The following is a 17,222-nucleotide window of genomic DNA, read 5'->3' as shown; positions in this document are numbered from 1 at the left end:
AGAACTTTTAGACGGTCAATCATGTCTTTCTGGACCCAATCATAAATAAGCGCATATATGGGTAGGAGTTTTGCAGTACATTACTCTGGCTATTGCTGGGCGTCACCTCAGTTTATTAGGTATATATCATCATGATCAACCGTATAGTAGAATAAAAGATGTCTACTCAGTCATGAAGGCAGTTCACATTTATTGCTCTCAGCCTCCCCACAAAGCCTGACCCAAGTACACATCTCATCTAAGTGCTAAGGAACTCATCATCATCTCATTGCCATTGGTTGAAACCGACTCATCGTTAACCCCCAGTGAGTTTTTTGAGGCTGTAAACTGCATGGAGGTGGGGAGGAGATTGCTTGTCTTTCTTCTGCAGAGCAGCTGATGGATTTGAACTGCATACCTTAGGGTTGGTCACGCAACTTCTTACACTAGACTACCAGAGCTCTCATACATATGAAGTGATTAAAAATATCATACCTTTGTTCAGGTTCACGTTGTTGTTGTTGTTGTGTACCATAGAGTCAGAACCAATGCATAGCTGACCCTCTGGTGGGTTTTCAAAGGCAGTTAATTGCACAGGAGGAGACTGCCCATTCCATCAGGGAGCAGCTGATGGCATTGAACCACACGCCTTCGGGATTATAGCACAGCTTCTTGCCACTAGGCCACCAGAGCTTGTTGCTGCTGTTGTGTGCCATCCAATCAATGTGATTCACAGCGACTCTGTGAACAGTGATCTGAACCTTGCCCTATCTTGTGAAGTCCTCACCATATCCAGTATAGAAAGGAAAAATGAGTGATCATCCGAGGAAAGCAGCCATCTGTGTTACTAAGTTATGTAATTGGTATACAAGAGACAGAATGACCTTTTAACATTGGACTGTAATCTGTAAATATGAGTTGAAAAATATCCTTCTACATTTTCTTTATCACTGGTGAAGCCGAATGCCCTGGAGGATGCCGAAATGGAGGCTTTTGTAATGAAAGACGTGTCTGCGAGTGTCCGGATGGATTCTACGGACCACACTGTGAGAAAGGTGAAGTAGAGAGATCACTTCTCTGAGTTCCTTCATCGCGAGGGTGGGGGCACTGCCCAGAGGCTTGCACAAGTATTCTCAACTTATTCCCTGAGATTGTATTTCTGATCACATTATAAATTTCTGGTAACTTTTTAAAAAAACTCAGAAGTGGCATTCTGTTAAATTCCAGATGGGGTTAACAGGGCCTTGGTACAATGTCTACTATTTTAGAATCCCATTCTCCTGCTCCTGAACACACTGGTTTTCACTGTGCGTGCAATCTTCTGAAAGTGTTGAGGTTCTACCCACACCCACCCTTTACTTAGGTTGGAATTTAAACTAACTTACTAAAAAGCAGAATTGTTCATGGTTTGAAATTATCCTTTCCCATAAGAAAATTTTGATTCACAATTAAGTTACAACTGAGTTAAGAAGTTATGCAGCCAAGAGATAGATAAAAATAATTTTTATAGTAAGTCCATCCATTTTAGGAAAATTTCTTCTGAGAAAATTCTAGGGGAAAAAGAGAGAAACAAAGAACATTTGTCCTCAGATATTTAAATACAAAGAGCTCATTTGACCAGAGAATATTTTTCATATTAAATAAATAAGAGTATTTTCTTATTTGCATTTATTTAGGAATTGGAAGATCAAAGAGAGGGAACGTAGAGAGAAAATGTCTACAGAGTTAAGTCTTAGTCAAAACAATGTCTGTGGACAACAATCATCCAAATGGTGAATTTTAAAAAATTCTGTTGAATTGGCTGAGGCAGAGATTTAAAAAACTAAAAACAAACACCAACAAAAACCACACCTAGTTTAACTCTTAAGTCCAAAAAGAATGATTCTTGAGGAGGCATCCAGAAAACTTGAAAATACAGACATTATTGACATTGCCAGAATGGTCCCAGTTCAAATCCTGTTTGTTCTTAATCAGGATTCTCTCTCCCTGTTAGCACTTTGCATGCCACGGTGTATGAATGGAGGCCTTTGCGTTACTCCTGGCTTCTGCATCTGCCCTCCTGGGTTCTATGGAATCAACTGTGATAAAGGTAACTCATTTTTTCTTTCTTTCTCTCTTTGCCTCCCTCCCTCTTGCCCTCTTCTCTTCCTTTTTCTTTACTTTCTTCTATCTTTTTAAAATTTCCATTAAAATAAGTCTATCTTTCCTCCTCATTTGAGCTCTATGAATTGGAAATATCAGTCAGGACAAAGCTCACTGCTGTAATAATAAAGACCTCCAATTTTAGTGTAGCTTATTACCACAGCAGAAATTTCTTTTCATTGACAGTATGTTCCAGTGAAGGTATACCTTGTCAGTGAGCAGCTCCTCCCCATTCAGGAGGGTCCAGGTGCCTTCTCTGTGTGGTCCTGGCTGGTGTTTTAGTACCCTCTGGATCCAGCCAATGAGCAGAGGAAGAGAGTGGCCTAGTGGTTAAGGAGTTACTCTGCCAACCTGAAGGCAGGCTCCTTGAAAGATGTGCAATCACCTCTGTGCAATTTATGGTCTCAGAAAACGTGCTAGAGAGTCAGCTACGGGTGAGAGGTTTTGTTGACTTTTTCTCTGAGTTCTCACACAGAAGTGGCCATAAAACGTCCATACTTATTTCATTATTAGGAATTAGAGTCATAGTCTTACCTAAATGCAAGTGTAAGAAATGTCGACCCTGTCTGGAAATTGCCTCTCCACTGACAACGTACATGCTAAAAGAGAAATATGTGTACTTGTGAACAAATATCTGCCTCTGACACATAGAGTGTTGAATATACCATGGACTGCTAGGAGAACAAACAGATTCACCCGAGAGAGAGTGAAACCAGGCTGCTCCTTGGAGGCAAGGATTCTGAAGCTCTATTTGACATACTTTGTCTTTTGTTTGGGTTTGCTTTTTTAGTACTGGTTTATTTACAAAGTTCATATACATTGTTTTTCACATCCGATCTTTCCCATTTCCTTCATCACGATCTTTCCCATTTCCTTCATCACCGTCTCCACCCATCAAACTGTGCAATGCTATGATTAACATCCCTTCCCCCACTCCTTCCTCACTCTTTTTCTCCCCTCCCCCTCCTTGTTCCAAGGAGGGACCAGTCCGTGGAACTCCATGCTTGGGAGGGTGGAGGGACATGCAAGAGAGGAAGACCCTGGATGAGATGGATTGACTCAGTGATTAGGGTGATGGGGATCGGTGTGTCAGGACAATGAGGTTGGCTCAAGATAGAGCAGGGTTCAGAGCTGTTGTACATAGGGTTGCTATGAGTCGCAAGCGATTCAACAGCACATAACAACAATAAATCAGATTTATGTGTAAGCATCAAAAATAAGTTAAACAAGCAGCTCCAATTGTCTGACCTAGAAGTTCACTGACTCCAGTTCAAAGCTTGCCCTCCTCATATCACACTCATGAGAGGGATATGCAGTGTAGCATCAGAGCCCAACCTTTACCAGAAAGTTGATTCAAGATTAGCCTTAGCAAATAACTGTGAGCCATACTCTTTCTAAATTTCCAATTTTACCCACTTCACATCATGTGAATGAAAAATTTCAAGTATCTCCTGAAAATTATGAGCTCTTAATAAGGTTATCTGATTATCAAAGATAATAATTGCATGAATAGAGCATAGTATTTTAAGTATATGCTTTGAATGAAAATGGCAAACATATATATTTTTAATTTTAATTTCAGTTTGGCTGTATTTGTTTATTTTATTATGGTTTGAGTTAATGTTTACAGAGTAGACTGGTATTCTCTTCAGCCATTTATACATATAACATTTTATGGCATTGATTATAATTGTATCATCATTCCACATTGTAACATCATTCTTCCCCTATCCCTTTGTATTTCTTGTTTCCACTCATTCTTCAGTCCTCTCCTTTCCTACTTACTGAGTTTTATCCTTGGACAAACACTGCCCTCGTGATCCTATGTGCTTGAGTGTTCAAATTAATTTGATTTTTACAGTTATTATCTAGTGATAAGACAATTAGCATCCATTAAGAAAGCAGTTTTAAAGAAAATGAATAAAATTAAGCAATAAGCTCTTAGCATGAACTAGAATAATTATTATTACCTCCTATTTTAGAGTATACAAAGAGGTTTTGTACATTTATCTGATTTTTGCCTTCAACAACCTTTTGAGTTATGTAAAATATTACCTTCTTATTCCCAAGTAAATAAATAAATGAAGCTTATAGAACTTAAGTGCACCAACCCATTGCTGAAAACTCATTGTGGCACTAAAGAGCAAAGTAGAACAGCTCCCTAGGGTCTAAAAGGCTTTAGTCTTTATGGAGGGGAGTCCTGGTGGCACAGTGATTAAATAATTGGCTGCTAACAGAAAGGATGGTAGTTCAAACTGACCAGTGACTTCATGGAAGAAAGATGTGATGTTGGCTTCCACAAATATATGATTGTTCTTCCATGAATGTGGTGGTTCTTTGTCATTGAGTCAGAACCAAATCATAACTGGTCCTCAAGCAAGGTTTCAGAGGCTGTAAATCACACACAAGTAAATTGTCTATATTTCTTTAAAGAGGAAACTGGTGTATTTGAACCATCTGCCTTAGAGTTGGCAGCACAATGCCCTACCACTATGTTACAGCTGTGAAAATCCTATGGGACAGTTCTATTCTGCCCTATAGGGTAGAAATGAGTTAGTATCAACTTTATGGCAACAAGTTTGGTTTGGTTAACTAAGGGCTTAACCACCATTTCACCAGGACTCCAGAGCTTGAATATCTTGATCTAAATTCACATCTTTCATGTGCCACATTGCCTGACTTAGACAATCTGCTTCAGATCCTGATTTCTCCATGGATGATTCTGGATCTAGGGAAATAATTGGATCTCTCTCTGAGCCATGCTTTGCCCATCGTAAAAACATGGAATTAAACCAGCAAGCTAAATAAGCCTGTTGAGCTCAGTTAGCTAATTGAGATAACATGTGAGAGCGTCTGTGCACTTTTTAAAAGCAAAAAGCAATCGTTAAAAAATTATATTATTCCGCAATTAAGGTTGCGTAGTGGAATGTACTTGGGGTGGTGGGAGGGGTGCGGGGGGATTGTGCACCAGGGAGGGGGTTTTTCTTTTACTTTTCAAAGAGAGGAACAAACTGGGGTGGGGGTGGGGGGGAGTGCAGCAATGAATGAATGGAAATCCAAAATCTCTGTAAATGTTCATTAAAACTATGAAAATAAAATAAAATAAAAATACAAAAATTGATAATAACTAACTGCCAGCAAACAAACGATTGATTGTGGAACTCCTTCAATTTTATCTAAAACCTTGTTTCACAATTAGGAATTTGCTGAAACAGGCTTAAACTCATATTACCTCTCAGCTACTGGGATGCAGAACTTAACTCAAAGAGTTAAAGAATTTATATACTCACAGGCTTAAAAGATGACTGTGTGTCTGTGTCCATAGACGTGGCTATTGTTGGTGCGGTTTACAAAATAAAGAATCCACTGGGATATTTTTCTAATGTTAATGGTGTCACAAACACTACACTGTCAGTGTTGAAGGAGCACACATATTAAAATTCTAGTACCTTTAACATTTTCAAATACTTTAAGATTAAAGACATTCGTACTTGTGTTACAATTTAGTAAATTATTATTATTATTATTATTATTATTGAAAATTTGTTGAAATTCCACTTGCTATCATTAGAGACTTGAGAATAGTTTTTAAAATAATGTTTTGCAATATGCTAACAAAAGGGTGCTCGTATATTCCTGGAGGGAGTGGAGCTTCTGAAAGCCTCTGATGAAGCTTCTGAAAAATGGCTTAAATTACTGGCATAGAGTTAAGCTTCAGCACTACATTCTGGAAGAAAAATGAAAGGGTAACTTTCACTGGCTGTAGTGACACCTGCAGTTAAGTATCAGCCAAACATACTCTTAGCTCTAGAGAAAATTATTTTGTGTCCATGGCTTATTTTTGTAGTCAAGAATCTTTGCACAAGCAAATGTCGAGAAACTTAAGCAAGACGGTAGAATAGTAAGAATGTGTGACCAAATTATATAACTAACTTTGTCAAGTTCTGTAAATTTCAATTAAGCCACCACTCTATGCCACACATTAGTAAAGGAACGTGTCCATAGGGCCTGGGCCACACAAATACTGATCCTGATGCCCTTTTTTTGTCCTCTCTCTTATTATCCCCAGGAGAAGCAGGGATAAGTGGGGAGACCAGATACACTTACAAAAAACATCTCCCCACTTCTAGGGATAGTAGCAGCAAGTAGCAAAGAGCCCCGGAAAGGTGCTTTTGCTAAATCTTCTATGTAAATGCTGTTGCTTTCATTGACATTGAATTTGACTTTGCCAAAGACAATGCAGCATATGCCACTAAACTGAGAATTAGGTGGGATTTTTAAACCCAAAGCTTATCATTTAAGAAGTAAGAACTTTCTAGTTGGACCTTTTTCCCCCCATGCAAAAAAAAATATACCCTTATAATTTTTTTTAATTTCTTTTCTGGTTTTCCTACTAGAAGCTTACGTTAACTTCTGTTCATCTATAGCCAATATTGGTCTGTCTCATGTGGAATGAGAACAAATAGGCAATCATTGCAAGTCCAAGCTTCAATTCTCATCTCCTTTACAGAATGAGCCAGCTGGTTGATTTTCACATATTTGCTATTTTCTGGGCTTCATTTCTCTGCCCTTTGGTTTATGTACTAGTGAGCAGTGAAATCTCAGAAATCAAAGCAAAGGGTTTAGGATTACTCATACACAATAGAATTATTGTTCAGGTAATCTAGTTCGTTGACTCTCTGGCTTACATGGCATAGTGTTAAATGCTTGGCTGTTAACTGAAAGGTCCATTTGAATTTAAAAAGCCACAGGAGAAAGATGTGGCAGTCTGCTTCTGTAAAGATTAATGCTTTTGAAACACTGGGGGGCAGTTCTGCTTTGTCCAGTAAGGTCTCTATGAATCAGAATGACACCAGGTTTAGATTGGATTTAGATTCATGGAACATTACTTCACTATCTCTGAAGGGTCTACCTTTTTCTTTTCCTAAACAGTTATTTCTTCCTCCAATAGAGTCTATTTTTGTTAAAAAATTTCTTACTAGATAAGATGAATCTCTGTTGAACTTATTCTGGGAAAAAAGGTAAATCTTCTCACTTGTCATATCCTAGTACTTATGACTTCTGTTCCATTTTAGCTATTCCAAAGTTAATTTTCTACCTTCATCTTCCAACATTATGTTTGAAAAAAAAATTGACTGGGTTTATTGCACTTATTTCCTTCTAAGAATAAATTGAAAAGAAAACATGAAAGATATTTGTTCCTCCCTCCCCAGCGTCTTTTCAGTAAGGCATAAACCCCTAGAAGTGTTCATTAAATCACATGTGCACTACTATTTTGTTATGTTGTCAGAATGCAAATAGTCAAGCAATTAGTTACATTTTTATATCAATAAAACAGCTTGCTTTCTTAAGGAAACAGGAAAGTGTCATCTTCCTTTAAGAAAAGTCTGTCAGTTTTAATCTGCTGTTATTTGTTCTAACAGTAAATTGCTCAACCACCTGCTTCAATGGAGGGACCTGTTTCTACCCTGGAAAGTGCATTTGCCCTCCAGGTCTGGAGGGAGAACAGTGTGAAATAAGTGAGTATTGCCTTTCTGCATTGTCTTTCTTTCACGCACTATGATTTATTTTTTTTTCTGTGTGGGACATTAGAAACTATCTTGTTGATTGCCACTAACTTGATCTCAATTCATAACAATCTCTTGTGCTCCGAAGTAGAACTGTGCTCCACAGAGTTCTTTTAGAAGCAAATATCAAGAACTATATTTTAAGTGCCTCGGTATAGACTAGAACCACCAAACTTTTGAGAAGTAGTTATGTGTCTAATCATCTATGCCACCTAGAGCTGTGGTAGTCTTGTCTGTAGGGAGTTGCACTACCAATCCCAAGACAGGTGGTTCAAATCCACTGGCTTCTGTGAAGGAGAGAGGTGAGCTCTCACTTTCTGTGCAGTCTCTGAAAACTTGCAGAAGAGTCAACAAGGAGTCACTTCTGACTCAACAGCAATGGAATGTTTTGGGATTTTTAAAAAAAAAAACGGTTCCATCAAAACAACTATGAGATATCATCTCACCCCAGTCAGAATAGCAAAATTTAACCGAACAGCAAACAACAAATGCTGGCAAGGTTGTGGAGAAACTGGAGCCCTTACTGTTGCTAGAAGTGTAAAATGGTGCAACCATTGTGGAAAGTGGTGTGGTGCTTTCTCAAAAAGTTGCAAAGAGAGATACCATTTGACCCAGCAATTCCACTACTGGAAATATACATATACCCCAAAGACACCATAACTGCCATCCAAGCAGATATATGCACACCCATGTTTATCACAGCTTTGTTCACAATAGTCAGGAGTTAGAAACAACCTAATTGCCCATGAACAAACGAATGGTATAGCTGTGGTATATTCACACAATGGAATACTATGCTGCATTGAAAATAAGGAACTCATGCAATATTATTCAAAATGGGTGACCCTGGAGAACATTATGTTGAGTGAAATACCTCAGTCACACAGGGACAAATACTGTTGTAAAACAGGACTAACATTGCGGTTGGAGAGAGACTAAAAAAGATGTATATAATGTATACTGCATTGAAACAGATGAGGGAGAAAACTGTTTAAAAGGGATATGTGATTAGGTATTATTGTTATGGCAGGAGTCCAAAACGAAGGCTGCATAGTGGAGTGGACCTGGGGGAAGGGATTGTAAAACAATGGGGGAAACTTCTTTTCCTTTTCAAAGAGAAGAGCAAACTTTGGGGCTGGGAGAGGTGGGGAGGGAGAAAATTGCAACAATGTATGAATGGAAATCCAAAGTCTCTGTAAATTTTCATTAAAATTAATAAAAAAGATGATAAAAAAAAGTTTCCCAAAAATTCCATCTAACTGCTTAAATAGGGGAGAAGCCAGAAGCCACCTTCTGGTGGCTTAGTGGTAAGGAATTGTGTTGCCAATGTAAAGGTACACAATTAGAGTGCACTAGCAGCTCCATGGATAAAGACGGATAGTCTCCTCCTGTGTGATTTATTGCCTCTGACAACCCACTGGAGGGTAATCTATGGGGATTCTGGAAGGACAGTACTCAACAACAACAACAACCCCTTTTCAATAGCTTGTCTAAGGTCTTGAATGAGTGGCTTCTTTTCATTAGATTCAGCCACCATTCAATTTGGCTAACAGTAGGGACAAGAATGACCTGGCTCACCCCCAGAAGGCTTGGAGTAAATACTCTGGCTCAATTATATCTTGGCTTGGATTATTCAGCATGTTTTGCTGCTTCTTGTTAGTGGTTTTCTTTTTGTTTGCTTCTTGTTATGCAGAGCCTGTACTTTGACCCCTAGAAATGTAGATCAGAGCTTTGGAATCATTGGAATTTGTTCACCTATTTGCAGGCATAGACCATTTTCATCTTCAATTCACTGCAAGATATTCTGGATTAGACTGAGTCTAACCCGTCTATGAAGAAAGGATAGGTCGAAAAAAAGAGAGAGAAAGAGAGTTGGCAGCAATAATATAAAAAAAGATTAATTTCTAGCACACAGGCTTAACATCATGAATGAATCTCACAAATATGATTATATATTGAGTGAGAGAGGACAGACATGTAAGAGTGCCTACTGCATTACTCAATTTGTATGACATTCGAGTATAGGCAAAACTGAATGTTAATGGCAGAAATAAAAATAGTGGTTGAAGGTACAAAAGAAACATTATAGGATGCCAAAACTGTCCTAAATTTGGACTGGAGAAGTGCCATATGAGTGCTATATAAAACCGAAATGAACTCTAAACACCAAATCAGTGTACATTTTGCCTGACAGTAAAGATTTCCACCTTGGAAGCATACAGGACAGGCAGCCCTCCTCTGTGCTTTACAGTTTGTAGGAGTTAAAACCATCTGTGCGCCATTCAACAGTGTATGCATGTAACACTTCAATTTAGTAAAGGACTTTTGCAAAGGTGGGATGTGGTGAAGGGTCAGTGTTAGAGGAATTAAAACCCCAAATGATTTAACCTGGGTTTTCCATTTTCTAGGAGTGTGATCTTCAGCAAATCAGTTAACCTATTAAACTCAGAAATGAACCAATCCCAGCAGTGACTGTTTAATTGCTCAGAAGATAGCACAAAGGATCTTGCTCATGAAGGGACACAGGACAGTAGACACCTACTGAAGGTGCTGTGTCTCCGATGTCCGGTCCACAGTCTTGCGTTCAGCTGCCCTCTATCCGCTATCACACCGCTGTGTTCCGTATAGCTGCAGTTTCTGAAGGTGTAGCGGGGTCAAAATTCTGATTTCCTATTTTAATTTGCAGCCTCTAATTTATTTGTGAGTCTTTTCGTTTTTAATGAGTAATAGATGGAGTAACCTTTTTTTATAGAGTTCAAATAGAAGACCTCTGAAGTTTCCATACAACATGCAATTAATTGTGAGGATGTGGTTTCTGGTCTTATTAATTACTTTTCCCTGATAAAGATATTTCTAAATTAAGTCTCCTCAATTTTCTCCTCATACTAACTGGCAGACATTGCATACTAGTCAGTTCACGTTAATGAATCTTTCTGCATAGGCTTACCTCAGGGCCTTGGGTTTTATGAACTTTCCTGTTAGTGGGTAAAACATAGCTTGTTTTTTTCAGACTTCAAAATATGGGTCTTCTTGAAAACTACTGACTGACTCTCAAATTCTTCTAGGGAATTTCCCATATGTATTACAGGAATCAGATTACCAGGAAAACACAGAAATGGGTTTTGAGTTGAAAAATGCCTCTGTTTTCCCATCAAAGAGACAAAAAGTAGAAAGAAGTATTTTTTGAAATGGATACATGAATGGTATAAAATTCACCATTTTGAAATGTACAATTCTGTATATTCACAAAGTTGTGATGCCACTACTACTACTTAATTCTAGAATGTTTTCGTTAACCAGAAATAACTCTGGTACGCATTAACAGTCATTCATTCTCCCAGTTCTTCTTTCCTCAACTCCTGGTAACTACTCATCTACTTTTTGCTTCTATAGATTGTCTAGTCTGGATATGTCATAGAAATGAAATCATACAATAAGTGGATTTTTGTGGCTAGCTTCTTTCATTTGATACTTTCACATGATACTTTAAATCCTCATCCATGTTGAAAGATGTATATTTTATCATTGTTATTGACAAAGAATAATCTGTTGTATGAGTATACCATATTTGTTTTATCAATTAATTATTAACATTTGAGTTATTTCTCCTGTGGAGCTATTAACGAGTAAGGCTGCTACAAACACTTGTGTCAAAGTTTTTGTGGGGACATATGTTTTTACTTTTCTTGGGCATTTGTCTAGGAGTGGAATTATGAGATCATCTGGTAACTTAATATTTAAATTTGAGGACAATGGCCAAAATGTTTTCCTAAGCAATTGTGCCATTTTACAATATCACCAACAATTTATGGGGATTCCAATTTCTATACATCTTTGCCATTGTTTGTTATTGTCTGTTTTTTAATAAAAGAATTCTGTATTATGATATTTTTCTTTTCATGTCTTCCACCCTTTATTGAGGCTGGTACCCTTTCAAACTTCAGATTTGTCTGATTTGATTGTGAAATACACTTAACAGGTGTTAACAAATGAACCCATGACTAAAGATACCCAGATGGATAGCATGCACATTCATATTAATATTTAGGGTTCATAGATTTCTCCAATATTTTTCATGAACTTTCAGATAAAAGCCCACATAAATTACTTACACTGTATTACAAATAGGTTTCTGAAAATACTTTGAGGTTCTTCTAAAATTAATACATGTTCTCTGTAGAATATTTAAAATATTGGCTAAAAAAAATTCCTCATCCTAAATCCTAGAGATTATAGTTGTTGGCCTTTGTTGTAACCTTTCTTGTTCCCTACATAAAGCAGTGCTGCAAATTTAAATCATTCTACAATCAAATGGCTAAAAGACATTTAATTTCTTTACACTATCAATAGTTTGTCACATCATTCTCACAAAGTTTCATTCATAGTTATAAGTAGAAAAGATAGCTGCTAAAACTTAGTGTAATCAGTTTACTTTCAGGCAGAACTTTATTTATTTGGGTAAAAAAAATGTGCTAACTCCTAGGGTCAAGTCTGAGTCAATTCCAACTAGATGGCAAAGAGGTGAGCACATAGAATCTGGTAGCAAATTATTTTTTAAGACGTCAATACTAAAGGATTCTAAAGTTCTTTTAAACACATTCAACTTTTCATGAGATCTGTGACTAAGGATGACAGGAGAATCGATGCCTTTGCAAGAGTACTGAATGTTCCACAGATTGCCAAAAAAGAACAAATATGTCTTGCAGAAGGTACAAACATGGTGCTCCTCAAAGGCAAGAGCGGTGAAATTTTGTCTCTCATACTTTGGGCGTGTTGTTAGGAGAAGTCAGTCCTTAGAAAAAGACATCATGCTTGGAAAGGCAGAGGGTCAGCAAAGGAAGAGAGGACACTCAACAAGATGAACTGAGTCACTGGAACTCTGGGCTCCAGCACAGAAGAGCTGTTGAGGATAGCACAGGAGAGACAGGGTTCAGATCCATTGCTCATATAGCGTTGCTATGGGTCAGAGTGGACTCAAGAGCACAAAACAGAAACAACAATGGCTGCCTGATGGTTCCTGCAGCTGCATTCCTGTTGTGTGGTTGCCAGCAGAGATCATATCTCTTCCTGAATATGGTGAACAACCTAAGGGTCCTTATCTCTTGCTAAGAAAACCAAAAGATCTTAAGTATTCATAAGAAGATTCTCCCCATCAATCATCCCACTATTATTATTATTATTATTATTCCCACTTCCCAAGTTCACCTCTCATGAGAAAATTTAGGCTCACCAGATATTTCACAACATATTCTCCATCTTTTCTGCCAGAGTCCATATCTTGCTTGCTTGAAAAATACCCAGTGTATTACAAAGTATATGCTATATATGACCCATTTTTTTCTATGATGGAGTCAGATGCAAATGGAATTTCAGTGCTAGATATTCCTTTAAGATAAGAATTGATTCAATGGTACACACACACACACAAAAAAAAAAAAGATAAGAATTGACATCTTGGACATTTAAGAACTATATTAGCTTGTTTTCATTTTCAGTTATCAATAAAAAAGGAGATAATCTATCATGCGAAGGTTGTCTTAGTGAAATAGCCAGTAATGAGGCAAACTTCTAAGTTTAATGGAATTCTAAATTTGAGGGAGACCAGGTTTGTTAGACCCTTACATCCCACTGTCCTTTGGTCTAGTCAGTGTTCATGTCAGTCAGATGCTACTGTGGTTGTTGTATGCAGAAAGAAGCCTTTTTTTTCCAGGTAGATAAAAGTAATTTTAGTAAATCCTTTACATTTTAGGATTCACTTAGTGAGTGTCAAGCATAATGCTTGTCAGTAAAATATTTTGTAGTTGTTGTTAGGTGCCACTGAGTCAAGTATGACTCATAGTGACCCTATGAACAAAAGTTCTGAACCCTGTTCTGTCCTGCACCATCCTCACACTTGCTGACACACAAGAGCCCATTGCAGCAGTCACCATGTCAATCCACCTAGTGGAGGGTCTTCTTCTCCTTCGCCGACCCTCCACCCTCCCCAACATCATATTCTCCAAGGAATAGTACCTCCTAACAATATATCCAAAGTATGTGAGGTGAAGCCTCATCATTCTTGCCTCCAAATAGCAGTCTGGCTCCACCCTATCCAAGATACATCTATTTGTTCTCTTGGCTGTCTATGGGATGTTCAGTGCTCCATATAATAGTTTGCTTTTTTTCAAAGCTTCATCTGACTACAGAAAAAAGGACTTAAAGAATGAAAACTGGATTGGTTTGGGATAAAGATTTCATTTCTTCTTGTATACACCAGAGGGCTTTATAATGTGTTAAAAAGGAAAACAACAGCCATCACCAAAAAGTTCAATCTTCTGTTAAAATCGAATGGCTGTTTTGCACTTTAACAGTGTCATTAGATAGTCATGAGAGAGCTCTGATGGCATAGTCTTTAGGGAGTTGCATAGAAGGTAGTGCCTTTCTGGTGGCTGTGAGAGAGAAGGATGGCCTGTCTTCTGCTATGGAATTTACAGCCCCCAAAAACCTGCTTGAGGGTCAGCTATGCCTCCATTCTGACCCCGAAGGTGATGATTTTGTCTTTGTCTTACACCAGTCAAAAGACCAAATTTTTTTTTCTACTCCTGCCTTAAAATGTCTTGACTTGAGATGACAACTTCTAGACTATGTTTTTAGGGACTGTCAACTCTGAATGTACTCATAGCTGAACCTCCAGAGGGTTTTCAGAGGTAGTGAATTGCACAGGAGGAGACTTCCCATCTTTCTCCCATAGAACAGTGGATTCAAACTACCTGCCTTTGAGTTGACAACACAACTTCTTATCACTAAGCCACCAGTCAGAGGTAGGTGGTAGGAGTAGAATAAATAGACTAAGAATAAAAGGAAAATAGTCTGGGTTTTTTTATTTTTTAAAATTTAATTTTAATGAACATTTACAGATATTTTGGATTTCCATACATTCATTGTTGCATTTTTCTCCCTGCCCACCCCTCCCCCCAGTTCTTAGGATTATTTCATTGGTATAGAATTCCCTCCCGCCCCCACCGCCCCAAGTACACTCCACTATGCAACCTTCATTCTGGACTCTTGTCATAACCATAATACCCATTCATATATCACTTTCAAACAGTTCTCTCCCTCATCTGTTTCAATGCAGTATACATAATTTATCCATTTTTTCTCAGTCTCACTCCAACCCAGATGTCAGTTTCATTCTATAATAGTGGCACCATGCAGCACCTGTCCTTTTGTGACTGAGATATTTCACTCAGCATAATGTCCTCCAGGGTCACCCATTTTGAATAATACTGCATGAGTTCCTTGTTTTTCAATGCAGTGTAGTAATCCATTGTGTGAATATACCACAGCTTCTCTATCCATTCGTTTGTTGATGGCAACTTGGGTTGTTTCCAACTCTTTGCTATTGTGAACAAAGCCACAATAAACGTGGGTGTGCATATATCTTCCTGGGTGGCAGTTATGGTTTCTTTAGGGTAAATTCCCAGGAGTGGAATTGCTGGGTCAAATGGGATTTCTATTTTTATATCTAAGAGTCTAATATCTACGGAAAACGTCATTGTTGTTAGGTGTCATCAAGTTGCTTGCAGCTCATAATTACCCTGTGAACTACAGATTTGAACCTCCCTTATCCTGTGCTGTCGTCATCATCTCCAACGTTCCTTCACAATTACTTTTCAATCCATATTATTGTAAGAACTTATCATTATTAGCAGCACTTATTTAGTGTAAAGTAAAGAAAAGAAGCATGTGCTGTTAGGCTCTGAAACAGTCCAGAAAAATGCATAGTCCTGGCAGTCAGCTCTCTTGGTGCCTTGCCTCACTTCCTCTAAGCAAAGTTTTTGTTACTGCAACTGCTACAAGAACCAGTTTTTCACAAACATAGCCTAACTGCATCCTATGTGAGCTGTTTTACTCATAGTCTCAGTGTGGAAGGACACCCCTCATCAGTGAGTGGTCAACAGAAGCTCATGAATGGCCTTCCCTCCCACACCCTTCCCTCAGGGGTCCTTGGGTGGGTACAAACACTTAAGTGCTAAACACCAGGTTGGTGATATAAATCTACCCAGATAGAGATGATAGGACAGGCCTGCTCATCTGGTTAAAAAAAAAAAAGCGCCATTGAAAATCATATGAAGGGAAGTTCTATAGTAACACACATGGGGCCAGAGTCAGATGGCCTGCTCAGCAACTGTGACTTCCCTTTCCTTCCATTTCCTTCCCTTCCCTCAGTCAGATAATGCAAGAGCCCTGCATGCATGGCACCTCAGAAGAACCTGGCATGATGGAGCTGAGTTACCCAGAATAATGACCAACCTACAAATAAATTTCTGTGTTGACTTTCCTACCCTCACTGTTTGATCTTCTTATCGCCCTATCCAACTTCTTAGGATTAGTTACTTAAAAAAAAATTTAAAAAATTTACATGTTATCAGATAAAGAAGTACAATGTCAGGTACAGGTGTAGACCAACTTTCAGAAAAACACATACTCTCTGCCTTCCGGTGGATTCTGGCTTTATGTAAATCACAATAGGAGGAGACTGGCCATCTTTCTCCCACTGGACTGCTGGTGGGTTCAAACCATGTGAGACTTCAGCATTTGGTTAGCAGTGCAGTTCACCATGGACCACGCCACCTGAGCTCACAGTTCAGCACAGCACAGCTTGGAGAAAGATAACTTAAGGAGAAATTAATTTCTCTTGAATAAAACATTTGGGTTCAAGTCAAATGTTACTGTGTTTATTAAAAAGTATATTACTTTTTAACAATTTGATAATTGTTGTTGTTGTTATGTGTCATTGAGTCACCTCCAACCTATAATGACCCTATGTAGAGCAGCTCTGACCCATGCCCTGTCCTGAGCTAGTCTCATTGATTCTGACACACCCATCCCATCCTGCAAAGGTATGAACGTGACTTATAGCCCTAATCACTGTATCAATCCATCTCAGCCCGGGCCTTCCTCTCCTGCACTGTCCCTCCACCTTCTGGACATGGTACCCTTCTCCAAGGAACAGTCTCTCTTGGCCATGTGTCCAAAGAATGTGAGATAGAGCTTCAAAATCCTAGCCTCTAAGGATAAACTTGGTTTCACTCTCTCCAAGACAGATCTATTTGTTTTCTTGGCAGTCCATGGTATGTTCAAGACTCCTCCCACAATTTGAAGGCATCAATTCTTCTGCCATCTTTAGTCACTATATAGCACTCTGATGCACAGCAAGTAGTTGTGGAGGCCATGGCCTGCATTAGGCATGCCTTAGTCTCTAGACTGACATTGATGCTTTTAATACGTTTATTTAAAAAAATCCATACTCAAGTTCAACTCATTGCCATCGGGTAGGACCCTTTAGGGGATTTTCAGGAGGCAGTGAATTGTTTGGGAAGAGATTGCCCATCTTTCTGCTGTTGGACTCCTGGTGGGTTCGAGCCAACAGAGAGGCATGGCCTTTGGTTAGTAGTGCAACTCCCTATGGACTACTACACCAGAACTCTCTGAAGAAAAAGAAGGGGGAAAATGTTATCTTTATATTTATTCATAATAAATTCATAATAATTT

General features: G+C 38.5%; 1 protein-coding gene across 1 annotated transcript in view; it reads left to right on the top strand.

Annotated features, from left to right (window-relative positions):
* The window catches only part of WIF1 (WNT inhibitory factor 1), a 120,523-nt gene that overhangs the window by 91,890 nt on the left and 11,411 nt on the right, over positions 1-17,222 (top strand). The window contains exons 5-7 of the mRNA XM_006886060.1: positions 939-1,034; positions 1,973-2,068; positions 7,545-7,640. Coding sequence (XP_006886122.1) covers positions 939-1,034; positions 1,973-2,068; positions 7,545-7,640 — 288 coding nt within the window. The remainder of the gene's footprint in view (positions 1-938; positions 1,035-1,972; positions 2,069-7,544; positions 7,641-17,222) is intronic.

The sequence above is a fragment of the Elephantulus edwardii genome, unplaced genomic scaffold (genome assembly GCF_000299155.1).
Source record: "Elephantulus edwardii isolate Elephantulus edwardi_28Jun2011 unplaced genomic scaffold, EleEdw1.0 scaffold00047, whole genome shotgun sequence".
NCBI classification, from domain to species: Eukaryota; Metazoa; Chordata; class Mammalia; order Macroscelidea; family Macroscelididae; genus Elephantulus; species Elephantulus edwardii.
Note: the sequence above shows the minus strand (reverse complement) of the source record. Positions and strands in the feature narration are given on the sequence as shown.